Source organism: Neolamprologus brichardi, chromosome 4 (genome assembly GCF_056152115.1).
Source record: "Neolamprologus brichardi isolate AB-2024 chromosome 4, ASM5615211v1, whole genome shotgun sequence".
Classification (NCBI taxonomy): domain Eukaryota; kingdom Metazoa; phylum Chordata; class Actinopteri; order Cichliformes; family Cichlidae; genus Neolamprologus; species Neolamprologus brichardi.
The window spans coordinates 11,930,827-11,958,350 of record NC_142107.1 but is presented as its reverse complement, the minus strand read 5'-3'; the positions used below and the strand labels follow the sequence as shown (position 1 = coordinate 11,958,350).

General features: G+C 44.7%; 1 protein-coding gene across 2 annotated transcripts; it reads right to left on the bottom strand.

Moving 5' to 3' along the window:
- Window positions 1–219: 219 nt before the first annotated feature.
- On the bottom strand, window positions 220–27,349 carry glis2b (GLIS family zinc finger 2b). Of its 2 annotated transcripts, none has more exons than XM_035908024.2 (7): window positions 26,413–27,349; window positions 4,909–5,103; window positions 4,693–4,823; window positions 3,185–3,322; window positions 2,954–3,087; window positions 2,744–2,862; window positions 220–2,319 (listed from the first exon to the last, which is right to left on the bottom strand). In XM_035908024.2, the coding sequence occupies exons 2-7, from the start codon at window positions 5,084–5,086 to the stop codon at window positions 1,577–1,579; spliced, it is 1,443 nt and encodes a 480-aa protein (XP_035763917.1). In that variant the 5' UTR covers window positions 5,087–5,103; window positions 26,413–27,349; the 3' UTR covers window positions 220–1,576. The 2 variants fall into 2 exon arrangements, with proteins under 2 accessions (XP_035763917.1, XP_006791497.1); XM_006791434.3 differs by having other exon boundaries at window positions 3,185–3,340; window positions 26,413–27,348.
- Window positions 27,350–27,524: the final 175 nt, after the last annotated feature.

The window sequence follows — 27,524 nt, the reverse complement described above, 5'->3', positions numbered from 1 at the left end:
TAAGTGCATGTCGACAGCTTTATCAAACCATGAGAAGAAGAAATGAGTCTTTTTTTGTTGTTGTTTTGTCCATTTTTGCCCCTTTGGACAGAGTAAATTGAGGCAGTTTGCAATAGTGTGGCTTCATAGTCAGTCCAGCTGTATGTGGCACTGGGTGCATAACCCCCCCCCCCCCCCCCCCCCCCCCCCAACACACCTCCACCCCTCCTCTGTGGCACAATGCGAACATCCTGCTTGCAGTTTTCCAGGTACTTTTGGCACAGCGTGAAAACTTGTTGAACTCGGGACAAATATTCGACCAACGGCTCCGGGTTGGACCTCGACTGGACGACCACCTGTTTTTCACAGCTGGTTTTGGGTCGGGTTACTTACAAAAAAAAAAAAAAAAAATACAAGACAGTAGTGTTTATCGCCACAGTGGCCCTTTCATACGCAAACTGGCTGTGTTGATTCAATTACGGGAAAGCAGCTGGACAATCCAGGAGAAAAAACAGTGCTAGTTCTGTAAAAGGCAAGCAGGATGTCGTGTGTGTCACGTCCTACTAGGAGGGGCGTTGGAGGGTGTCGGCTACACCACAGTGCCTTAAATCTCACTTGAAAATCGATTGGTGATTGCCAGGTGATGTAACACCGTTTGTCTATGTCATGTCCTCAGTTCGCTCTGTGCCCCTAAAAGCCCCTAGTCTGCACACCTCGTACACATTCTGGTGGACTAGGCTGGTCTGTGTTGGTCACCCTCTCCCCAAACTGGGGACAGATTGTCAATAGTTAGCAGCAGTTTTGAGGTTTCGATACTATAGCCAGTTGACGCTATTATTCGCTGTGTTTAATGGTCTCGTCCCCCCGCACAAATACATTTGAGTTCACTTGCTTTGGTTTGGCAAGCTTGTCTGGATCATATTAATCACAGCGCCCTGCGAGAAATAGGTCAAAACTTTAAAGTGATTTGAGAATCCCCCTGTTTGCCTAAATGTGAGCGCGTCACTTATTTTGTGTGTGTGTTTGTGTGTGTGTGTGTGTGTATCTCACTGCGAAGCTGGAGGCACACTGTCAAAGTACAGTCTTATAAATACTTGTCAATGAAGGAGGACTTTTGTAAGAACACAGAGCACTAAGACTGTCACGTTCATGGTCCTTGTCCATAGAAACAGCAAACAGGAATGAGTAGAGTATAAAATAAGAGAGGAAAGAGGAGCCTGTTGTAAGGCCTTAAAAGTACATACAAGTTTCCTGAACAGAGCATTTGGGCCTCAAGTTTAGTTTTTTGCCAACAATGCGATAGGCTTCCGTTGCACACTCATTCTTGTGAGGTGTACTGTTTTCACTTGCTTTTGCTGATTGCCGATTTGATAAGTATGCTTTTATTCTTTAAGTGTCTCTATCCCAATGCATTGCCTGGATTTGATTGTGCGAGCCAATCCCTATCACCCTTGACTGCCCAGACCCTCACTATGGCATTGACCCTCCCATCCCGACCCCCTGAGCTCTTCTGGAATGTGTGTTAGTAAAACATGTGTGTGTGTGTGTGTGTGTGTGTGTGTGTGTGTGTGTGTGTGTGTGTGTGTGTGTGTGTGTATCAGTTGACCACAGCTGGCTTGAGCACCACAGTGCCTGGGGGGATGACGACCCAGGACAAAGGATCATGAGACCCTCCTGTGGAGAGGTTCAGGGCCCCCCCAGTCACCTCATTCTCTGCCTCCTCTCCTTTGCCCTTCTTTGCATGGTGGTTCTGGACCCTGCACTCGGATGCGGGCCCCAGAACCGGCACCATCGGCAGGCCCAGGGCCGAGGAGGGAAACGCGGGGGAGAGAAGATGGGACTTTGTGAGACCCAGCGGGGAGCCGTTGAAAGAGAGGATGGATGTTCCTCCCAAGCTGCCAGGAGGGGAGTTGGCACAGCCCAGTGTGCTGAGGTCCAGGGGCCGAGAACTGAGTGGGGACAGGGGCAGGCTTCCACCGAGGCCCTGCAGAGCATGGCCTCCCAGGAGAGCAGCCGCTGCCCCTGGGATTATAATGTGGGCTCCGCTCACATAGGACAACTCTGAATCTTTCCCACCACCACTAGTAAACCCCCCGCTCTGACTTCCCTTTAACAGGGAGCCCACTCCACCCGAGGAGCCCTGCTCCTGAGTCACAAAGTGGCCGTGGGCTTTGATGTGCTTGCGGAGAGAGCTGGGATCTGTGTAGCGCTTCAAGCAGCCCACCATCTTGCAGTAGTAGGGCTTGTCCACATAGTGCGTGCGTGTGTGTTTGAAGCGGTCGCTGGAGTTGGAGTAGCGCTTGTTGCAACCCTCATACGGACAAATGTAGGGCTTTTCACCTGCAGGGGGAGAGATGATACAGATGTTTAGATTCATCCAGAAAATCTTAAAAATCTACTCCACAAAAACAAAAGCCTTTGTAGGAATTAAGTAGAGACTTTATATGAAGGATTTCACAGCCTCAAGCTGAGTGTTTTTGCAGTCATCGTCTTAGTTTTTTGAAACCAAACAGCTGTTATCTATTGACTCTCCAATCACAAGTCAGCCAATGAGCATAGCTCGGTTTAGCCTGCGTTCTTACTCTAATGGAGACCACCATTTACAAAATGTCATGTTTTATTTAATATGACTCGATAGAAGCCATCAAAAACACAAGCTGACTATTATAAAGAACTTCCTTATTAATTTTTACTTTACAGTTTAACTGTATAGCAAACACTGCCTCAGATATCCGTCAGTACTCACTGGGCTCTGACCACTGACCTGTGTGTGAGCGGTTGTGTATCTTGAGATTCTCCAGGCGCGAGAAGCTCTTGTTGCAGGTGGGACAGCGATGGGGTTTCTCATTAGTGTGAGTGCGAATGTGGATGAGCATTTTGTACCTGCAGCACACACAAACGAAAAAGCTTTAAATCTACTTCTCACTTGTTGAATTTCCCCCCTCAGAGACAAAAAGAACCGTTTTCAACTCACCTAGCATTAAACCCTCTCCCTTTGCGAGCACAGCCCTCCCAGTGGCAGCAGTACCCAGAATCCTTTTCAGGTTTGACGTGGAAGTCGTTAACGTGGTCTACCAGATCTTGCAGGGAGTCAAACAGCAGATGGCACTAAGGGAGGGGAAAGCATTTGAATATAATCTTGTGACAATGCAGTTGTTTTGATTTGATTCAAACTTCCCTGCAAGGGGATCAGAAAAAGCTTTACCTTCTTCCAATGACAGGCTAGCTGTTCATCTGCTGAAAGATCTGGAGAGGATCTCTTGTCACTAGTCTGGCCAATGAACATAGAGGACGGAAGGTGAAGTCCTGTCCCATGTCCTATTGGCACAAAGAACTGGAAGGCCTGTGAGATATGAGAATTCTGGTAAAAACAAACCAAACAAAAAAGAGGGAAAACAGCAACAGAGTTATTAAACTGCTGCACAAGCTTTACTGTATATCATACAACCCAGAAAATGAAAGGATATATGTAAATAAAACTCAGCTGCCACTGTCCATAGTTATGATCGTATAAGGGTGAAACCTTCTGTTTAGTACTAGCTGTTGCACTTCCAGCTTTAAAGCTGTGGAGTGCGCTGCATTTGAAAAACAGACAGGTGCTGATGGACGGACTGACTGACAAAGTAAAAGTGTTGCTTTTTATCAATGGAGTACTGAACTGCAGATTCATGTCCTTCCCTTCAAAAAAAAAAATCCCTTCCACTTTTCCTCTAGTAGTTTCCCGCTGTGCACTACAAAACCTCCCTACATCCCTGAGCTCGGCATGAGAGATGTAAGATTCGCTGGATCTCAGCTGGGGCTCAAAGATCTAATGCACCAGCTCACCCACACACACATATATACACACAGTTTATCTTAGCTCGAGGAGAGAATGGGAAGGATGAAATGCTGCGTTTACAAAGAGCCGCACAGGTACACGGAGATTTCAAGGGGAGCACAGACGGAGAAAAAGGGCGTACAGAGAGATCACAGTCTTCAGTGTTAGAATGCGCAGGTGACAAATTTCATAAAATGACACCGTTTCCCTGCACTGAGCTGCAGCTCTGTGTGCAAAAAGTGTGTGAGCTACTTTGTAAGATGTCTTATTTTTGGGTGTGACGGTAAGATAGACTAATAGTCTCCTATCTATGTCCACAGGGATAAGTTAAGTGTGCTGTGGCGAGTTTGGGTTGGAGGGATGTGTGAGACTCAATAAGATGTGGGGCGACTGAATGGCCCCAGCCAGCATGCCTCAATTCAATTGCGTGGGAATTGAATTAGGCGGCGTGAGGTCTGCATGTCTTAAATCCGATTATAAATGTACACACCAACATCCATACACACACACACACATCATGCCAGCAGGGCCACTGAGTCCAAGTTGCACAGACAAAGGTATTTGTTGGGGACACAAGAGGTGTTTGATAAGACTTTACCCCCTCACTCTGCCACTCTGTCTCACACAGAGGCCTCCCACCCTTTCCATAGCCTGATTCCCTTATGTGAGTGTGACACAACCCGATGTTGTTCCTGATTTGCTGACCCTAGCAGGCTGACTCACTCCTAGCTGTCGACAGGAAAGTGTGCTCACTCACCGCTGCAGCGAGAGACGGTGTTCATTTTAACAACAACTTGGAGGTGAACGAAGAAAAGAGTATGAGAAAATGTGGATTTGGAGCACTTATGTTTGCTTGTCAGAGTGTGTGTGTGTGTGTGATACACTGATATACTCACGCCTGAAGGGATGTAGTTTCCGTTGGTCATTTCTGGAGAGCTTGGGGTGTGGCGGGAGGATGGAGACATGCTCAGGTCCACTGCAGGGGGGGTGGGAGTGTCTGTTCGATCATGAGGGACCACCTGCACGCCTATGAAAACACAACACAGGGACACTAGCCTCAGTGTGTCCACTTAAACATAGACAGAGTTGTGTTGTGGTTTGTTATTACTCACCTGTGTGTGGAGATGCTGGTGAGGCAGGCTCTATGACTGCTGTCCCATCATCTGCCATGTGGAGCTGGCGAGCATGTTTGGGGTGCAGCGGTGAGAGAGGAGGATTGCGCGCCCCTCTGTCCTTCCCGTTGGCCCTCCGAGGAAGCTTCAGGTCCAGAGGCTCGTCCAGCGACAGCATGATCGCAGACCTCCCTCCTGCAAGTGCGTGCAAGCTCGGCGTTAATATACACCTGCAATACTGCGCACGTAAATGTTGTTGAAAGTATCTCCCTTTCCACAATCCCACTGGGGAAGAAATACCTTAAACATTGCCGAACCGACCACAATCATAAACTGAAACACCGAGTAAGCCAAAGAAAAATAAACACACACACACACACACACACACACACACACACACACACTGAGGGCCCAGTGACCCCTCTTCTTTTTTTTCTTCGACCTTTACGAACACTCATCCTGAGGAATGTCTACAATCCAATCCAGATGGTCACCCCCACCGCTAGCCTGACTTCTTTCCACCCCTCGGCCACTCTTTGGCTCCGTCACATCACCCCCACCCCTGAGACCGTGCACCTTCAGACACCGTAGACCTTTGAGACCAAACCCTGAAGGTCTTTAAGTTCAGCTGTACCCACTGCATTTATCTCCTCCCTCCTCTAAAAACACTGACCTCTGGACCCAGACTGGGGGCTGTGGGCATGACTCTTCTTCTAACTCTCATTCTGACTCAGGAACTGGGCACCTCCATGAAGCCCACTGTTATATTTATGAGTTCAAATCCTTAACAATAACTTCCTAAATAAAAAATCACATTCTTTTGATTAAATGAATTAGGAATTCTATTGTGGTCCAGTTTTTACGGCTTCAGTTCATTTTCTAAATTCCCTGGTGTGCAGCTCAATAGCAACTTGGACTGGCCACAGGCAGGTGGTGTACAGTAAGGGACAAAGAGTTTCTGTCCTAAGGAGACTAAGGTAATTCAACAGCTGTAAACTCCTGCTGTTTACCATACGGTGGTGGCCATTGCTCTGTTTTTTTTGTTTTTTTGTTTTTTTGCTGTGGCCTACTGGGAAGAAGGTGTAGACAAACTGACTCTGCGCTGACTCTGCGGCCGGGTATGAAAGCTGTCGGAGCTGAAATCAGTTATGATAAACCCAGCACACCCACTCCAAACCCTGAGGTTGGTTTGGTCTTTATCATATTACTGCAGTCATAGATTGAATGGAAGTGATGGACTTGTCCACAAACGTTGGCGAGCTACACTCTGAGCTGTACTGAAAGCATAAATGGAGACCATTCGCCCTCAAAGTCTAAGTTGCACCTTATGAAACAAGCTGGCTGCTGTGCTGAGGCACAGCTTTTACTCTAGCAACACTTCTTTATTGCACTTTACCAAATTGTACTACTGCTCGGCTAGTAGTTAGCAACTATTTGCAGACATATGTGAAAAACTACAGTAACTTTAGTAATCTGCTAACAACCAAAGCAATCACTAAGAAGTTTTTGGTACATTGCCCTCTTTGAATCTGATTTCCCCCACTGAGAGCAGGCATCCTCCAGGAACCACTGCTATCCAGTCAGGGAATACATATTTTTCACTAGTAACCGATGGTTGTATCATGTCTATTATGTCTAAGTGTCATCCACATGACGTCTGTGAGAAACCTCAGTACACCCCCATTTTATGATAAATGCTTAATTTTAGAGTTCCAAATGTGTTTTGGAGTATTTTTAATTCTACTATTTCCAATTTAATAAACCTATGTTTGGTTTTGAGTGAGTGAAATTCTGGCAGTTTATTAGTATGTTATTTTGCATTAATTGGCAAAAATCTGTGTCACCCATACAGTCTATGTGAGGGATGTCAAACATAAGGTCCAGGGACCAGAATCAGCCCGGCAAAGAAACCAATCCGACCCACTGAGCGGCTCGGGAAAATCTACGTTTTATAGCTTTTCTAAGTGACAGAACTCCAGCATGGCTATGGCTACAATAAAGTGATTAATTAATAAACAATTAAATGACAGAAAGTTCCTGGTTTTACACTATCTACTATAGAAAGTGCTGAAAAAAGACTGTTTCTGTTAATTAATAAAAACTTTCAGTTTTATATTACAGGACAGTCTGGCCAATAAGCTACCAGAACTACTTCTTCTTTCTGTAATCGTCCACATTCATGTCTTAGAATTTAAGCCCAAAGATTTGTGCTCACAGATTTCTTTCCTTTTCTCAGGAGCAGCATTTCTTTATCACGTAGAAAGACTGAGATGTTTTATTAAAATTGCACTTCTTTTTCTTTTATTAAGATATCTTGGGGATTAATTAAACTTGTTTACACTGACAGAAAGGAGACTTTCACTGGTCTGGCCCACTTAAAAATGACTTTCTCATCCCTGGTCTACGGATTCAGTATGCTGACCAAAGTTGCTGGCATTAGCTGACAGTTAATAATCCCAGCCTGCCATGTAAATGTTTTCATTGCTATGGTGGCAGCTACAAAGCTAAAGGGACTATCATTTACATACAGTCTATGCCATACAATTTTGAATGTTTAAGCCAAGCTATCCTCTGAACATAAAGTCCTAAAATTCAGTGCTTCTCTACACAAACATCTTCTCCATCTGTACAGTTGCATAGTTTTATCATTTCTTATTTTAAGTGTCTATAAAGTGTATACCATATGCACACAGATTCTTGCAGAAATACATGCTTGCTTACACATGCATACAAGCAATTGCTCAAACTGTAATTTCAAAAATTATCCATCTGTTCCCCCTCTCCTTCACACACATGCCGAGACACACTCATAGAAGGGATGGCTAGTCGTGAATGGTGGGCTTTCAGTGCAACTGGCTAGCAGCCACATGAGAAGCCCTTGTTTCTGGGAGGCATGGAGCAGGGAGGTCACCAGGTTCGCCATCCCAACGAGGGATCGCCAACAGCTCACACACACACACAAATACAGACACACAGCCAGGGGGTTGGGAGGGGTGTAAAGACTCAATCAGCCATAGATAAGAGGATGATAGTTCACACACGTACTGATGCAAACAGAAGAAGGCACTGTATGAGAGCAGCATCATCGATGAGATGAGCTGTGATGCATGAAGAGACACCCATTTTCCTCACATGCACATAAAAACACATCTTACAACAATTCTTTGGGAAAAAAAATTCCAAAGGCCAGCATCAGTGGGTAAATAAAATATTACCTCCTATAAGCAAACTAATAATAAAAAAAACCCAGACAATCATGCATTCTGCTTTAAAATAAGCTCTTTGTGTACATTGTCCAGAATATAGTGAACCACACAACCAATGAACACATGAAAAATGTGAAGCTGTTAAATGACTCGCATGATGTAAAAGGTTCTTGGCTTAAAGAAATGTTGGTGTCGCAATAAAACACAGAACCTGAGATTTTGCGTGTTAGTCCTTAACCGGCTGTATGCTTCTCGCTTCACCAGTGCAGACCTCCAAACGAGGAGATTCCCTTATTATTGTTTTCAATCACACGGTTATTGTAAATTATATGGTGACACATAATGAATGTTGCTAACAATAAAGACGGGATTTTACTGGTAATTGCTGTCAAGTGGAGTTTGTTGTCATTAACTGTGAAAATAAACATTTAAAAATCTCATAGTGAATATGAGCATCTGCTGCAGTTAATACTACTCCCATTCTCTGCTGTACTGGGTGGCTATGACTAACTTGCTGTAACTCCTACCACACATGCTTGCCAAGAAATTTTTTGGCTTTATTGTTTGGCCAAAGTAGCAGAAAATCGCCTGTCATCCACTTTAAATGCGTAAAAGCTCTCACCCCGAGGCGCAGACCAGGAATCAGCTTAACCTTTCTATAAATCCTGCTCAATCTTATGCAGGGACCCATCGACATTATGATCCATGCTACAAAATGCAATGAGGAATGGATATGGAATTTCTGAATCCATATAACATTGGCATAGAATTTGGTTTGGCACCTGATGTCAAGCAGAGAGCTACTACCACACACTAAAGATCTTCTCTGCTGGCTGCTCCTTGTGCATACCATTACACTAAACAGAATGTAATGATTTTGCAAATCTCATAAACCCACTGACACTAGAACATATTAAACATATAAAATGTCTACACTGAGAAAATGCACCATTTAAAACACATGTCAGCTCATTTTGAATTTGATGGCAACAGCATACGTCAAAAAAAAGTGCCGGGGCAACAAAAGGCTGGAAAAGGAAGGGGTAGTAAAAAGAAACAGCTTGACTAATTATGTTCACTGGCAACAGACTGAATATAAAAACAGCATCTTAGAGAGACAAGAGTTGCTCAAAATAAATAATATCGTCAAAAGATTCAGAAAATTTGGAGAAATCTCTGTGCGCAAGGGAAAAGACCAAAAATCTTCAGGCCTTGAGGCAATACTGCATTAACACCAGGCATGACTCTGTCATGTAAATCATTGCATGGGCTCAAAAAACTTCCAGAAGTTATTGTCTTTCAACACAGTTCACCGTACTATGAACAAATGTAGGTTAGAGCTCTATCACGCAATGAAGAAGCCATATGTGAACCAGAAACACCGCTGTCTTCTTCGGGCCAAAGCTCATTTACAATGGACTGAGGTAAAGGGGAAAACTGTTCTGTGGTCAGACGAATTGAAATTGGAAATTATTGAAAGGTACATACAGATTTTAAAGGAATACATTCTCCCACCCACACTACGTCTTTTTCAGGGAAGGCCTTGCGTATTTCAGCAAAACCACATACTGCAATTATTACAGCAGCATGGCTTCATAGTGGCCTCCATGCCCGACTGGCCTGCCCGCAGCCCAGACCTTTCACCAGCTGAAAACATTTGATGCATCATGAAATGAAAAAGCAGACGAAGCAGACATAGGACTGTTGAGCAGCTAGAATCCTAAATCAGACAAGAACAGGACGACATTCCTGTCCCAACAGTCCATCAGCTGGTTTCTTCAGCTCCCAGACGTCCATAGCCTGTTGTTAAAAGAAGAGGGGATGCTACGCATTCCCAACTTTTTTTGAGATGTTACGGTGACATCAAATTCAAAATAACCTGATATATTCTGTTTTTATTGATACATTTGACAATGTCCCAAGTTTTTCATTACACACACACACACACACACACACACACACACACACACACAAAATGGACTATGCAGTTCATTTTCTCCAATTTATTAAACACGCCTCTGCATCAGCCCCCAGCCCACTCAAACAACAGCTAGCCAAGAAAAGTGTTGTTTCCATGCATAACAAAGACTATTGTTTATATCATTCGTCCTGCTGCATGTTGAGAAAATGCCACTTTTTTTCCCAAAAGAGCTTTACTGTCCAGTCTTTTCTTGCTTTTAAATTCCAAATAAATAAATAAGTGTTCAACATTAAGTTGTAGGGTTTTTTTTAATTATTCGGGTTACATGTGTCCACTGAACTACAGCTTTAATTTCTTTGAGATGAATGAGGAAAAATATTATTTTAATCAGCAGCAAGCTGATAAAAAATAACTGATCAATGTCTGCACGTGTCATTTGTAGGCTTAAAGCTCTATTGGCTTTTATTCATTATCAGCATGGGGCAATTATGTTCATTGCTATAAGTAAACGGTAATACTTGAAGGCCTTATAAAAGAAAGGGGCCCCTAAGTAAACAATGTGACAAATATTTAAAACAAGATTCACCTAAAAGTTTCTTGGACTTCCTAATGACAGCGAGCTAAACAACAAAGCCTAGAGCAATCCATACCTCACTGATGTGATCCCAGAGTTGCTACACCTGCTTTGTTTTTGTTTTTTTTTAACCCAGACAGACAGGAGAAGTGTGGACATGCAGTAAAAGTGCAGCCTGCAGACAGTCAAATCTGGAAATTGGCTGCAGAGGGCATTTCCCCCCTACTTTACTACTCATTCATCAGGTTACTGGACTTGACAAGTATAACTCTTGATGAATGTGCTGAATTTCACCTCAACCTGCCTTCGTGATTGTTTCTTAATGGAGAAATAGTAGAGTGGCTGGGAAGTGACTCACAGAGTGGATCTTGGACAGGATTTACGGGATCTTGACTCCACACTCAGTCACTGAGAGGGGGGGCTTGTGGGAAAAATGAGACAGAGAAAGGGTGCCTAACAGAAAGAGTGATACTGAGGTGGAAAGAGTACGGTGCTCTGTGTGCACGTCTGTGTGATATGCGAGGATTTGTATAAAGCCTAATGGCGGATGGCTGTGAAGTTTGGGGAAGGGGTGTTGGCTGGCCCCCATGCAGACTTCCTCGCTCAGTCGTGGGGGTCAACAGTGTCTCTGAAAGGAGGCATTGTCCCTCTTTGGGCCTTCTCCTCTCGCTCTAGCAGAGTAAACACTGACTACAGCAGCTGAGCGGGAGAGAGAGCGGAGCAGAGGGATGACCGAGGGGGCCACAGCGAGGATATACGAGGGTGAGGAGGAAGTGGAGGAGGAAGCGTGCTAAAAAGGAGGCTTGTGCATGTCCTCTTTAACAACCCTTGCGACTTTTTCCCCTGTATAACCCTTCCACCCGAGTCTTACTCTGCTGACCTTGCTTTGATAAAGTATGAGTATGTGTGTGTTCAGGGGTGAACCTGGGTCGAGACTGGAGGGTGTGAGAAAGACAGCACGGTTACTTATAGGGTGAAATAGTGCAAGGGGGCTTCAGGTCAAAGGAGGGCTATGTGTTTCAACACCCCTGTGCTCTGAGGCTAGGCTCACATGGATCATTGCTGACCCCACTCTGACCGACTGATCTTTACCCTAATCTGATCTGGTGAGGATTGCGTTTCAGCTCAGTCTGCTTGGTCTGATGGTGCAGATACGCGCCAATAAAACGCATCAGAAAACATTATAATTGTGCAGTATAAGATGATTATTTTAGTTTATAAAATCGCATTGTGCAATATTTTGTTGTCACAGTGTGGGTTTCAGAGAGTGAGGGAATGTGTTTGTGTGTGCGTACACATTTTGTGAAACCCCCTCCGAGTTTGGCTGTAACTTAATCTCCCTCCTGCTGTGACCCTGGGAGGTGGTCTGTAGGAGGCAAGCCAGTTCTCCCCGGGGCTCTTTGCTCTCTTTTTTCTCTCCATTCTCTTATATACACACACACGCATGCGCACACACACACACACACACACACATGCACACACGTGAAGAGAACACAGAGAGAGCAAAAAAGCATGATGAGAAAGATAGCTTCTAGTGACCGATGGCGTTAACCTAAACAATGCCATTTAAGCCAATATTAAACTGGCAATAAATATATAAGTAAAACAATTAATTGAATAAATTAATTAGTCAGAGACATCATTTACACATATTTCAAAATACCATTAGAATATATTTGAGTGAATACAGCTTTATTTAAAACAATTTCATTCGTAATTAAAAAAAGATTTCACATTAACACGTATAAAGTGCAAAAGTTTAGCCACCACGCATTTCTTGCCCCGTTGCTTCCAAGTTTCCAGACGTTCTTGTAGTTTTGTAAGTGGTCTTGAGGAATAGTTCTCTAGACTTTCTGAAGTTCCTCTGAAGTTTTGTCATAGCTGTCACAAAAACACAAAATGCCAAATATAACACAGTTTCACAGGCATGAAAGGTTTTTTTTAAACAACCAAAAAGGTGATTCCCAAAGAGCTATTAGCCAAAAGGTTGGCATAACTTGGAGTGGTGTGTAGCGCAATCTTGTCCTAAAAAAAAAAAAAAACAACTATCTAGAGCAGTATCTGAAAGTCATTTCCTTAGGAAATTGAAAAAAAAAAACCCAATGACACAGGACCTGAGAGATGCATCTGGTCCTTGTGTTGATTCAACTACTGTTCACCGAAGCCCCCATCAGAAAGAGTCAAGAAGCCATTCTTAAGGAAGGGAAACAGGGAGGAAAAACACGGTGAAGGCTCTGTCATAGTTTGGAGCTGCATTTCAGTCAGTGGTGTTGAGGATACTGTCAAAATTGCTGAAATTATGAAAAGTACCGTTGGATTTTGATCGACCGTGCAGTACCATCTGGAAAGCATCTGACTGGGAATGGCTTTATCTTTTGCATGACAATGATCCCCAACACACTCCCAATGCAGTAAAAGCCTACCTGGATTTAAAAGAAGAAGAATCACACACACTCACACACACAATGGCTTCCCCAGAGCCTGGACCTCAACATTATTAAAGCAACGTGAGATCATCTTAGCAGAGAATGGAACAAAAGGTGGCCAACATCCAAAGAATGAACGTCCTTCAAGAAGCCTGGAGAACTATTCCTGCAAACGACTTAAAGAAATTACAATGAAGCTTGGCTGAGAGAGTTCAGGCTGTTTTGAAGAATAAAGATGATTTTACCAAATACTGACTTTCAAACTCATTAGAACTATAAGCACAAATATACTGCATTTCCATGTATGTTTGCACTTGTTTGTTGAATAAATTGCTGCACTTATTTTCTTAGCAAAACATAAATAAATGATGAGTGCTTCAAGACTTTAGCACAGCACTATGTCTATAGATTAGAATGGAATAGATTATTTGAAGATGCACGTGGAGGAGTATGCATGCAGTAAGGAGTCTTCTTATGTGTATGCACATATATCAGTTGATAGAACATAATCAGAGCCAGTATAGTCCACTCAGAAATCCAAAAACTTTTTATAGCACGGTGTAGTTACATCACATTTTAAACAGAATAATTATGAGGTTACTGAGACCTAAATGTGGACTTTCTGCCATCACAAAGCAAACACAACGGCTGCCTGGCACATTTAATGAACTAAAGGTCAGTAACTCTCTTAGTAAATGTGTTTCTAGGTTTTCTGTGGCTTGGCGCTGATGTGTAGCGACCCACAGCTGCAGCACCAGTCATGTTGAAACCTGCAGGACTTTATATCCAACAGGTGAGGGTGCGGTGTGACCTCTGACCCCTGTTCAACATCTGTGACCCAGGCCTAGAGGAAATAAACAATACCCTCACATTTTCAAGCAAACAAGCGCAGTACTCTAAACAACTGTGACTCCAATCTGCAGTTTTCCTCAAGAGTCAGATTCACATGGATTCGTGTCAAAGGTGAGATCAATTCGAGAAGGATGCGACAAAGGCGTTTTCGTTCATCATCAGCTGAGTTAAAGGCCGATGATTAGAATCTTTGCATTTAGAGACGCACGAAAAACAGACCCAAAAATGGTCACTCTTTCCCTCACACTTGTCTCATCGCCGACGTTGCTCGAAGTAATAACCGCAAGTGACCCCACCTCTGCTGACACATACACACCCTCGCCCCCCTCCCTCGTTTAAGCCCCTGATGGATCACTCAACACACAAACACACACACAGGAGAGTGTTTTTTTTCCCCTGCTTCTGTCCTCTTCAGCCAGCCACCTCCTCAAACAGGAAACCTCAGTTTCCACTCCTCCTCCTCCTCTGGGCCCCATATTCCCCTTTTCTTCTTGTATTTATTTCTTCATTATTTGCTTTTTTTGCTCTTCTTACATTTACTGCTTCGTTATCCCTTTATGTTAATATTCCACCTTCACTCTTATCACATTTTATGTTATGTTTTATGCTCTAGCTTCTATGAAGCACTTTGTGATTGTATCTTGAAAGGTGCTATATAAATAAAATTTTACTTTACTTTACTTACATTCCTCTGATTGAATACTACACAAGATTCTGCTTTAAATACTGCAAAGCCAATTTATTTCCTGTATTAAAACATTTTATTTAAAAAAAAACATATGTATAATAAGGATTTCAAAAGGTTTTGCTGGTGTCTCCAATTTTTCATACTTTTCCTTCAAACCTCTACCTCTTGTCTTTGACTCTACTGCAAAAAGGCACACAGGATCTTACACAGGATTATGTAATAGCAGCAAGCATGGAGCCACAAGGGAAGGGCTATTGAGGAAAAACTATTTTTGCTGGAGTCACAGTGGCTGGAATATATGGGGGGGGGGCACACATGTGTTAACATGCTTCAGGGAAGAATAAGCACAAAATTGCCACTTGCTCTTCTGAGGGTTTTAAAAAGATATTAGGCATACATCATCAACAAATAAAAGACAGAGAGGAGATAAAAGGTGCCGAGATAGAGAAGAAGAAAGAGGCCCGAGATACAACAGAGCAGAGGCGAAAAGAGCAAGGGAAAGAAAGAAGGAGAAAAGGAAGGGATAGATGGAGTGAAGGAGGGAGAGGGTGCAACAGGAAACTTCTCAGCGAGCTACTGATGGCCTCCAGCCAGAGCATTCAGACACTCAGGAATTCCAGGCAGAAGGCAAGGAGGGAGGGAAGGTGCCAGGAGGGAGGGAGGCACTGAACGAGGAGGGCGGGTCGCACTTGTGGTTTGTTGTCAAAAGGGGACTGCTACAACAGAAGGGACGAGCACACACTTACAGTGGTGTTTCTTGTGATGTAAAGCTTTTGGTTAGTAAAAGCATTTTTTTCTTTATCACTGCAGTGTAAACCTGACTTATAATTTCACTGTACAGCAGTTGCACAAAGTTGTGATCACTATAAAGAAATGCAATACCATCTATTATATAAGTATTTTCTGCTCTTCCCTGTTTTGCATTATAATATTTCGTATTTCTTTAGCATTACAGCTGCTGGTGAGACACCAACTTTTATAAACATTAATAATTTGGTCGTTTATTTAGCAATCCAACTGAGGTTGCAAAAGGGGAATGTGGCATATAAATATATATAGAGATATAATAATAATAGCCAATATTGGGAAATGGTGGCTGGGTGGTGCTTAGCACTGTTGCCTTGCAAGAAGAAGGTTGTGGTTTGCATCCAAGGTGGAGCCTTTCTCAGTCAAGTTTGGAGGTTATCCCCGTCTCTGGGTTCTCTTCCAGTATTCTGCTTCTTCCCACAGTCCAAAGACAAGCATTGGTTTGGGTTAACTAGTGATTTTAAATTGGCTGTAGGTGTAAATGGCCGTTTCTCTCTGTCTGTGTTAGGCCTACAACCTGTCCAAGGGTGTAGCTTGTCTCTTACCTGCTCCCCCAGTTATTTGATCCCTTAGAGGAAACTACCAGGTATTTACCGTAGTTTCATGTTACAGACTTGCACTTTAGACCTGTAGGATATGCACTAATGATGTTTATATGCACTCATAATGCCTGGGGTAAATTTAGAAAGTGTGTTATTATCACATAGTTTGTCTACTAGAGAGGTTTTGATGTCAATGTATATAATCGCTTTAATCTCTGATTTATTCCCCATAGATGTACAGAATCTGTGGGATAACAGCAGCTTTATGGTTTCCATTTGTAGTCTGATTAGAATTGGTCAAATACATTTCATAGCTTATTCAGGCAGAAAGTCACGTATAGAGGAAAAGTGGAGCACATTAGAGGGATTTTTTAATTTCATTTCATCTATTTATTTATTTTTACAGTGAAAGTGTAAGGTCTTGCCCCCTGACATCAGTTATCTGTTACTAGAAGCTATGGGTTGATGTGCTGTGTATGTTTAATTTGAATCAACACACTCCACCAGGCTGCGTATGGAGCAGTAACAGCACTCAGACCAGACCTGACAACAAAGCAGCAATTTCACTTAGTCTGCCATATAGTGAGATTAGGCCTCGAATGATCTATAAAAAGCCATTTGACTGAGATTTCACAATGTGTCTGTAAGCCTTATGGCCCGCTAAAACCAGGGATTGTGGCAGTCTTGGTTAGGTGAGGAGTGATGAGAGTGGGTGAATAGGTGGAAAGAGAATAGAGGTATGTTAAAAAAGTATATAGAACTGCTTTAATTTGCCAGTTACTCTTGTATCAGTGTCTCACAATATTATGTATGGGTTTTTTTATGTATTAAGATGGAAAAAATAAAGGAAGAGGCAGGTAAAGCTGGAGACAACTGCTACATATTGGCAGTGTTGGGGAGTAGCGGAATACATGTACCGCCGTTACGTATTTAAAATACAAAATATGAGTAACTGTATTCCGTTACAGTTACCGTTTAAAAAGGTGGTATTTAGAATACAGTTACTTTGTTGAAATAAATGGATTACACGGCGGTACTTCCCTGTTTCATATTGTGGCGTGTCAGGACTGTTTGGGTTTTGTTTGACAGCTACGTTCTGTTGTTCCATGCGGCAGCGTCACGGTTGCCATGGTTACAGGGTGACGCTCTCTCTCTCTGTGTTTCCTGGGTGAGAGAGCGCTTTTTTGTTGTTGTTGTGCTAAGCTAATAGGCAGAATGCTACAGGTATAGCTCTAAAGAATGTAGCATCATAGGCAGTGTAGTCCGTGCTGCAGGGAGAATGGACTGCCATACACGTTATGTGTCTGTGAGCGAGGGAGGGAGAAAAAGGAAAAGTACGAGCTGTCATCGAGCAAAAACGGGAGCTGGAAGCATGTAAATATAATAATAACCACTGCAGCCAAGAAGAGTGCCTGACGAGCCCAGTTGTAAGTAAGCTATTAAGACTCGTACGCTGTGTTCGTGTTTTCCTCCGAAACAATAAGTTCCGTTGGAGCAGCCTTTCAACCCCTCTCTCTGTCTCTCGCAAGCAGACTTGACCCAGACAACAAAGTAAAGCTATTTTTCGGCTAAGAGCCCGACACGAACCCGACGTATTAGTCAGAGGTCCCTTTACTACGGTTCGGAGCCGCGAACCTTCAGTAACAGTAATAAATCACAGCAATAGTACATTCACGTAGTTGTGAACAGCATGATAATATGTTAAGTAACCCAAAGTATTCAGAATACGTTACTCTCATTGAGTAACGTAACGGAATACGTTACAGAATACATTTTGGGGCATGTATTCTGTATCCTGTAATGGAATACATTTTAAAAGTAACCTTCCCAACACTGCATATTGGTGCGAGGCTAGGAACCTTCCTACCCGGCTATAGTTTATGAGCTGTTGTATGACATGAACTGTACGTGACTGTGAGCCCACGTGTAGCAGCATGTGTTTTGAGTCACTGGATTGTTTTTCTCCTACCTATTCCCCATTCACAATCAGATGGGCCACATAAGGTTTTAATTAACAGTTTAAATGTATATCGTAGCATCAGGACAGCAATCAGTGGTAACGAGCTAATCCTCCCCCCCCCCCCTCCCCCTCCCCCCAACGAGAGGACATCTACTCTGGCTGTTTGGTGAATGTTTAAGCGGTGAACCCATCCGACGCTAACGCTTAAGGCACTTCACACAGCGGTAGCGCAGGCTTTGAAGAGCGGTGAGTAATCTTGCAATAATGAGGGGCATTTCACAATATTTGGCATCTGGTGATGCACCAGTGGGGCAATAGCAACCAGTGAACTCAGCTCTACTGCCATCCGTGAGAAGAGAAGAGAAGAGAAGAGAAGAGAAGAGAAGAGAAGAGAAGAGAAGAGAAGAGAAGAGAATATCTGATTGGCATCCCCACCCAGGCTTACTTTGACCTCCACAGTAATTCTGCTGGGCCTGTCTCCCCTCTGCAGCCTACCGACTGTATTCCCTCCAGCCCTCACTCCTCATCTCTCATCTTTGCTCTCACATGCTTCCACATAAACAAAACATGCCTCATCTTCATTCCCTCTTGACTTGCTCTTCACTTTTTACATCTATATACTTAGCGTCTGTCATCGCTCTCTCCCCTTCTTTTCCCTCTCCTTTGTTGACTTCTCTCACGACTCTTTATCTCTCTTTTCCCTGCTGCCCCCCCCCCCCCCCCCCCCTTCAGTCCATTCCTGTGGCCGCTCCCCACAGGCAGTGATGCAATCCTCTGACTCCTGCGCGCAATCACAGGGTCTGGAGTTGGAGCACCAGCCAAGCAGGGGCGTCACCACACCACACTCAGTAGGAAAGCAACGGCGGAGGAAAGAAGGGAGGTGGGGAGACGAAAGAAAGGAAGGAATGAAGCCAATGAGAGAGGAAGTTAAAACAGCCCGACACTGTGTGAGCGCTGGGTGATAGAAGAAGAAAAAAAAAAACAGCTATGATAAAAGTGAGCATTTATGTTTCCCAAAGCAAAAGTTTGGGTGATTTTTTGCTTGCGTGCGTTCAGCTGTGTATCCTCTTTCGAGCACACTAAATTACATCTACTGAAGGAACTTCTGAAATTATTTAATTTATCAAACATCAGGACTCTCCACCCCCACACTCATCCTCACATCAGCCTACTAACCAGCTGCTGCTGTTTTGCTGGGGTTTACTGAAAAGGGTCTGTATTTCGGAAGTGACGGTTCTTTGCTACTCCCACACTAGATGCTGTCATTCCAGCTGACTCACACAAACATTAGCATTATTCTAACAGCCAGACGTGCGATATGACATTTAAGCGAAGGAGCGAATTTCATTGTTTGATTTGGAGGTCTGCATTTCTCTCAAAGTAAACCTCCTTTCCTCTTCATTTCCTTGGTTGGGCAGTGCAGATGAAATATTTTAATACTATGTATATACAACAGACGTGGAGTGAAATTCTTTCCACTAAAAGTCTGAATCGTATAGCACTTTAAAGTAACTAAAAAGATTTAAACTTATGTTATGAATTTAAAAAAATGATTCCATGAGCGCGTGGACCCACCTCTGCTTTACCAATTGTGCCGAGGCAGACCTCCCCTAAAGGCAGCAGAAATGAGCGCAAGGTCAGGATAGGAATGCAAAGCACTGGCACCTGCCTAAATCTTTAAATTACCAGGTTGTCTCAGCAACACACACACACATACACACACACACACACAAGCTATTGTTGACCACTCCCTAAAACCCAGCTCAGGATTTAAGCCTAAAGAGAAATGACTTCAGCTCAAAGCCAACAGGTGTGTACACTAAAATTTGAGGATGTATGAAAGTATATACTTAAATTACGATGAGAGCTTTAAACTCTTTTCAAAACATCTCAGAGTGCATAAAACGTCTTCAGCTGAACTCTCAATGGGACAAGTTATTTTCTCACTGGTAACATCCCAGAATAAAGCATCTGAGTAAGAAAGCATGGGAAAGTCAGAGGACCCCCTCTTTCCCTTTCTCCTCTACAAAGTTCAAAACAGTCTGAGGGCATTTTATTAGGGTTGATACTCATAGAAACTGAGGCACATTAAGAAGAACTGAATTACTTTTAGCACCGGTGGATCTGTCCCTGTGGTCTATTGATTCGGTGACAACATCAAGGATTGGGGTGCGAATTATAGTATGCATCCACACAGTGCAGGCACACGCAGACATACCGACTGTCCGGCTCTTGGGTACGAACCCATGCACAAGTGAGCTGCATGCTTAGCTGTGTGCTGTGGAGTTCAGACCAGTTCAGAGCGCTGTGGTACCGCTCCAGCTTTTGGGAGGGGTTCGTCTGTCTCACAGTCATTTCCTGGACGGGAATATTATAGCACCACACGCATGAGAAACAAACCCCTTTCTTTTTACACACTGACTCCAGCCACTTTCATTTACTTGCAACTCAATAGAGAAATCCCTGGGAAGTAGGTCTTCTTATTCAATAGCCTCGGTAATATGATTCCAACAACAACTTTATGCAACGCGGCCTCCTGTAGGCTCGAGGCGAGGCACGGAGTCGGTGGGTGCTCTCTTTATTTTGCAGGCTTACGTCTGCTGCACCTTTAACTTTTAAACTCCTTCACCCCTGTCGCTTTCTCTCAAGCGGGGCTGGGCGACACCTGTGCACCAACTGTACTGAATGGCAATAACAAAGAAGGCGGGGCACGGGCCCAGATGTGCCCTGGGAGTGTCTCCACTGGTGCGGCTTTGTTAGCATGTGGGTCTATACGTGTGCACGAATGTGTTCATGTACAAAGAGGAGGGACAGAACAGGGGCTTTGCTTCCCAAGCCAAAGCATAATGAAAAGGGAGGAAAACAGGAAGAGGGAGAAATGCACAACAGCAGAGAGCAATTAGTAGACTAAGTGACGTGATGCATGTTTTCATGTTATGGACAGCAGCAGGACTGTTGTGGAGCTCCTGCTTCTTTAAATCTCGGTGTACCCCCAACTCCCAGACTGTCTGCTATACCTCCATTTTAGCCCTTCTTCCTCCCTCTCCAGTGATCGCACGTATACATGTAGGCACAAAGCTTGTGTTGTCTTTTCCTTGTGAGGCTCTGCCAACTTAATGGCAGCCCTGTGTTCTCCCTCCTCACATGGAGCGCCTGTTTTCTCTGAGTAACCCTCCGCCCCATGTCTCCTCCCACCATGGCTGGCAATATGACAAGGTCAATATGACAGTCTTTTCTCTCCCTCTCTCTTTTTCTACCTTTGTCTCCCACCCCTCTCCTTTTTTCTCTGTATTTCTGTGTTCTAGCTCAACTGGTGACAGGCTCCACCCTGCAGCTTTCATCTTTTTTTCCCTTTTTTTTTTTTGAAGCTCCATCCAAGAGTGGGAAGCAGGGAAAAAGAGAGCAGAGAGACAGATGCAAAGGGACAGATGGAGGGTGACTGAGATGGCGACAGACAGAGTTGAGCATAATGCTGTAAAATGGAACAGCACTAAACTCTCGATTTAAATTTGTTGACGCGTCCAAGTCGTGCTATCAGTTGGAGCTGAGCGTCAGAAAGATCTGGAGCCGATTCCTCCTCTCGTTTTGGCGAAACGAGAGATCGAACGGCGAAGAACCAAATAAATGTGTTGTGGAACAAACCGCAAATCGGCAGCCTGAGAAAGAGTCTCAGTTAGAGCTGAAGGTCAAGAAAATAGCCATGCTCTTGCATCTGAATCAATACCAACACTTTAGAATCAGATAAGGAATGGCAAAGTCAACTATGACTGACAGCACCGATTATTAAAGACACGAGCAAACAAAGAGCGAGTACGCGGCTTTCAGATGGCGACCGTCAATAGTTAAGATGGCCACTGAAGCCAATTCGCTTTTAGCGAGCAAATAAAAACAGTGAGGCTGTTTCACAGAAGCGTCTGAGGTCAGAATTAGTCTCAAAAAGCAGCCTCAAACTTAAAACATTCCCAAATTACATAAGGCTCCCTGGTAAGAGGGGAAAAAAAGGGAAAACAACCACGCTACATATGAATTAAATTAGTGCTGGCAACATCTCCACAACACCACAGAGAAGGTACAAACACTAAGAGGCCAAACTTTCCCCCCCTCTAACTCTCTCTCTTTTACTGAATGTATAAGATGGAGAATGTCTTATGTAATGTACATGAAGCTGGGGGCTCATGGAAAGTGGGAGACAAAAAACATGAGGGAAGGACGGAGGAAGAGAAGGGAATAGAAGCCGAGTTGAACGCGAGGAGGAAATGGAGTCCCAGGGAATTAGGGATGGAGGGGAAGAGGGTGGTAGGAGGGAGGGGGGTGAAGGGGGCAAAGTCTGGAAGCTAGCTGACAGGATTGGATATGCCCAGACAGAGAGCCAGGCCCAGGCCCAGACTTGAGAGCCTTATGTGAATCTCAGAAATGCCTCACCCATCTCTCTCCCTCACCCCCTTCTCTTAAAAAGAAAAAAAAAAAGAAACCCTCACAATTCCTCCCTTCCCAGTCCGATACTCCTCAGCCATACTCACAGGCAGAGCTCCTCCCTTTCTTTTCTCCTCAAACAAGCAAACACACAAAGTTAAACTGGACTGCTGTAGTGCCCCTGAGCACACACGACAGAATCCAGGGTGTTGACCGAGCAAGTAAATAATAACATAAACCAGCTGTGGCTCCACTTCAACCACAATACTTTAGGTATATTACTGTACAACTGGCAGATCCCTTAACTCAGCTCTCTAATCCCTTAAAGGGTCAAACTAGATCTACTTTTACTTTCATTTGCAAGTTAAACAGTAACAATGAAGCTGGAAATGGACCAAAAGTACAAAAAGGAAAAAGGAAAGGAGAATAAAAGAGAGCGTCTTCCTCTAAAATCTCCCATGTCTTAGCTCTCTTTCTCTATCTTTCCTCATCAGCAGTGCCCTGCCCCAGACATGGTCTGCATATTGTCTGCAAGGCTTTGCGAGCTGAAATTCTCTCATGATAGAAATACTGAGCAGGGAGTGCAGAAGGCGCTTTAAAGAGAATGGGAAGAGGTAGGGCGGGGTGGTTGGAGTGAAGCACTGAGTTGTCTGTGTTTATTTTGGAAATGCAGGACTGCACACTTGCAGCAGAGGAACTGACCCTAAACTTCACCGTGGCAGATCCTCACAGAAAAAGCCAAGCCTGAGCACTCATTTAGGATGTCCCACACAGGTGATTTAAGAAAAGGGTAGACCATATATCCCCTCGGGGCAGGGGGCTGAGGGGTAGTTTAACCCACCCTGGGGACACAGGAATGGTCTGCTCGAGGAGGAAGCAGTGAGGCCGTGAGGTGATTAGTGGTTACAGTTTAACTGGAGAAAAATGCACGGTGCGTGAGCCCCAGCCAGCCTGGGAGCAAAGCGGTATGCACTGGTCTTTTTCAGTTTTCAAACTAGAATGAGTCAAGTCACTGTATGCACTTTATCTATTCTTAATGCATGGGTCCAAGAGTGTGACCCATACAGACACATCAGTCTGCAGCGCTGCAAAATATGTCTGTGTCATTCAGCAAGCACGTGGCAATGATTAAGAATAAAAGATTTGATTCATCTGGAAGTGATTTACTATTATATACAAGTTGATCTACATTCAGGTATTGAGATTTACATGGAAGTAGCCTCCAGGTGTTCAGCTTGAGGCTACAAGAGAGGACTTTACTAACCAGTGGATGATGCCAAAGTGGTTTTATCCACCCTTTATGTACAGTTAGAGGTAAGCAATTGAATGATTACATTGCCTTAGCGTTTTGGCAATAATTTAATTAATTAATGATAACAGGCAACTCATTCATTGCGACTTATCTTCAAATAGGCACAGCTTTCTTAGAAATGTATCCAAAAACTGACCATCCTCCCTTCTCCGCCTAGCTTCAGTACAAAGACATTTCTTCTGGCACAACACTTGCATCTCCTGGATCACTGGTAACGAGCTTGAATGCACGACCCCGCCAAACGCGTTCGAGACGTGACATTTCCCTAATGCATGAAGCACGAGGCTGTTCATCTGATTAGCGTTAACTCTCTACAAATGCAAACCCCAGAAAGGACAGACTCTGCCATGGGAAATCTCAAGTGCTGCAGCTCTTATCCCTGGGAAGATAAACGCAAGTGTGTATCAGGTGCCTTGTTTTCACTGCATGCTGCCTCATTCACTGACCACTGTAATCCTCCCTCCCCTGCTGCTGAGTTGCCTTTCAGCTCGCCTGTAATCCCTAGCAGCTACGGAGCCCCACTGTGATATTAATTCGAACACTCAACTTGGCTTTACCAAGCAGGTTTGTGCAACTTACATCCCACCCACTTACTGGTAGCAATCCTCGCCCTCTGCACAGTGTTTTTTCCCCTCTTAATTGGCAAACATATTGTTGTGGTTTTACATGAAACTGTGAAAAAAACCAACTTGCTTCTGCCACCTTTTAGACTTTAGATGAGGATTTCTTTGGCGGCAATGCAAAAAGCACAATATAACAATCAAATCTATGGTGTCCATTTTTATTGGGCCTCGTTTAAGGTATTAAGCACAAGTGCACCCTGGGTTCCCACCATCTCTCTACCACAAACCTCGTGGTAATGCTGACGCAGGAGTACGCCTTTGAGTTCCACCTTTTCCACCATAAAACAGCTGCCGTTCCCTCACAGTTTGGACCAAAACTGAATGATGTCACGGTTGCGGTGCAATCTCAAGACACATGGAAAATTGAGGAGGGGGTGAATACCACACCCATGATCTGATTTTAGAGACTGGCACGGTGGACAGCCTTAATAGTACATATCCTCTGAGGAACCAACTACAGCAGCCAAAGGCTGTCAGACCTATAACTCTGGCTAGCACTCAGTGCAAGTTGTTGCTCCCAGCAGCAGTCCAGTTCCCAACATATGGCCATGTATGAATTAAGGGAAGAAAAAGGAAATATACAGCAAGAAAATTACACACACACATCCTGTGAGCGTGGAATGCCACCACAAAGACGCACAGCTGGAGCTCTGTGGACATCTGGCTTTATGGTGGAGATGAGAGACTTTTCTCTGCAATGACTAAATGTTGTGGGAGAGAGTCGTTGTCTGAATAGCGATGGTGATAAATGCCTTTCCGTCTGACCACAGTCTTTCTCTCGGATGGATGTTATGGTTGACCTGCGGCTGAACTGATCATCAGCTGACTGGATAAACAATGCAGCCAGCGGGCTGTGGATGTGAGGAGCACCTGTGCTCACAGTTCTGAGAAGGTTTATGGATTACATAGTGGGGGCCTCAGGGAGGGAGCAAAAGGAGTCTCTCCCTGTGCAGAAAGCCTCCACGGCCTCTTTCGCTCCTTCCCCACATTCTTTGAGAGAGGTCCAGTGGGCCTGTGGCCAGACCTCCTCTCTCCACATGCTGCCTGTGTGACAGTTTTTCTCATGCACCAACACACTATATTGTTCCCAGAACACCTCACAGTCACCTTGGAAATATACAGTCACCCAGCTCTTATCCCGGCCCCTGAGTGTGCCTCGTTCTGCTTGTGGCCTAATGCGTTTTAATGATCAGGCCTTATTACCCTCCAGCGTAGGCCTTGTTAGGTCTGCCTTGGCAGGGCAGAGCTCGGCTCTCTCTCCCCTGGCATCTTCTGGAACAATGGGACCAGGGGAGGCAGCCAATGGGGAGAAGGTCCATCCCAGGCCCAGTCCCAGTGTGCACACAATTAGGCTTAGGAACAGTGGAATTGCTTAATTGGAGGAAAATAGCGCTTTATCTAGGTTTCTCTGCCAAGGCTCATCCTTGCCCCCCTGTGCTACATGCTTGGCCTCATCTAACTCAGAACTGGATGAAAAAAAAATGACACAATGGCAGGCATGTAAAAACACCTCAAAGAGGTCTTAAGGTCATAGTTATGAGCAAAATATTCTATTTAATCACAGCACATTTTATACCCAGTTGCAGCAAGATGAAAAGTTTAAGTGAAAAAAGAAGTTAAAAAAAAAAAAAGAAGTATTTTCTCATCTTCTTTATTTACCAATAACAAACATCACCGGTTTACGTATCACTCACAAGCATGGAGACGTTGAACTCTCTATCAGATGCGGTGACAAACATCAGAGAGCTTCTATCAGGGAGGCTCTGTCTTGCACAACAGCTGGCTGAGCGGTGATGCATGCCTCTATATAGGGCGAGATTTGTGACACTGCTCTAAAAATGTCTCTCTCGGGGTCTGTGGAGAGGGATGCTGGATTAAGAACGGATGCAGACACGCGGAAAAGGTCGGTGACGCGGTTTGTGGGTGAATGGCACAAAACCCGGCGATGGCACGCTCGCCTCCACCGGCCTGTTGGCTGTGACAGAGCGGGGAGTCCTGGCTGCAGGATTTTCGGCGGACCGCTGGAGAGAGTCCCCGAAAATAGGTCACTGCCCTGTTTGAACTCGCGCAAATTTTCCTCACAAAGCATGCAGGAGCGCACTCACACCAGCGTGGCCACGCAAGACAAGTGGGCACAACACACAGAACTGACGTCTCAGATAGGGTTGCCTTTGGCTTACCTTGAAGCGAGAATGCCGTGGATGTGGTCGAGATATCTCCGGCTGTGTCCCGATCTCTGCTGTGCAAACTTCGCACGCAAAGTCCCGTGGCTCTAACGGCGTCTGTGTCAAGAAGACCCCTCGTCAGTTTGTTGCTTTTTCTACGTTAAAAACGAAATAAACAGCTGTCATGTCTTGGGAAAATAGAACTAGGTGTCTGGAGAGGCGGTCCGTTTGCAGACCATTGTCAGGATTATTTCTAAGCATTGAAAAGCAAACATAAGCCTTAAAACGCAGCGTGTGTGACAGCTGCTCGTTTAAATAAAGGCTTGTCTACGAGGATGACAGCCTTGTCTGTGGTCGTGGGGTGATATTTTGCATGTTATCCCGACACTGGAAACCCGTCAAAAAAAGTGCAAACACCCAGAGATCCTTAGCCTGAACTGTTCCCGCTGAGGAAAAAAACAACGAAGACCACTTGCTTGTGCTGTGCATCAAAAGCGCATAGGTGATTTCTTCCTAAATTCAAAGCGCATCGCTTAATGGCAACGCTGGTCAAGTACAGGGGTTCCTATGGGTGGTCTTGCTTCTCCAAAGAGGGGGCGGGGGTGAAGGGGTGGGAGGGCACCAAGTGGTGGTGGTGGATAGGATAGATAGGGCGGGTTGGCGACGGGATGTGGGGTAGAGGGAGAGGATCGTCTCTAGCTTCTTCGGTGCTTTTCCAGATGCAGAGGTAGGGCTGTTTTTTGGTTTCTTTTCGCGCAGTGATCCCCGTGTGTCTTCTGCCTGAATTTTTTTCTCTCTCCTCCCTCTCCGCACTCGGGGAGACGCTGAGTGCTGATGGAAGTCTCCCCCACGACCGTCTGACTCGCACAGACAGCCGCCCGGAGCCCAGCCAGCCCGTCAGGACCAGCCCAGAGTCTGCCAGCTCAGCGCATGCTTACTGCTCCGCCCATCCACCATGGGCAGTCCCAGGCTCCTCTCCTAACTAACCCTCTCTCTCCGTGTCCTCACGGTCATCTCTCCGCCCATGCTCCCCGCCAACAACAGGCCATCGCGCAGGGTGACACCTCTCTTGTTTACAGTTTAAAATGTTCTTTTCTTCTTCAGTTTTGTCTCTTTGCTCGTATTAG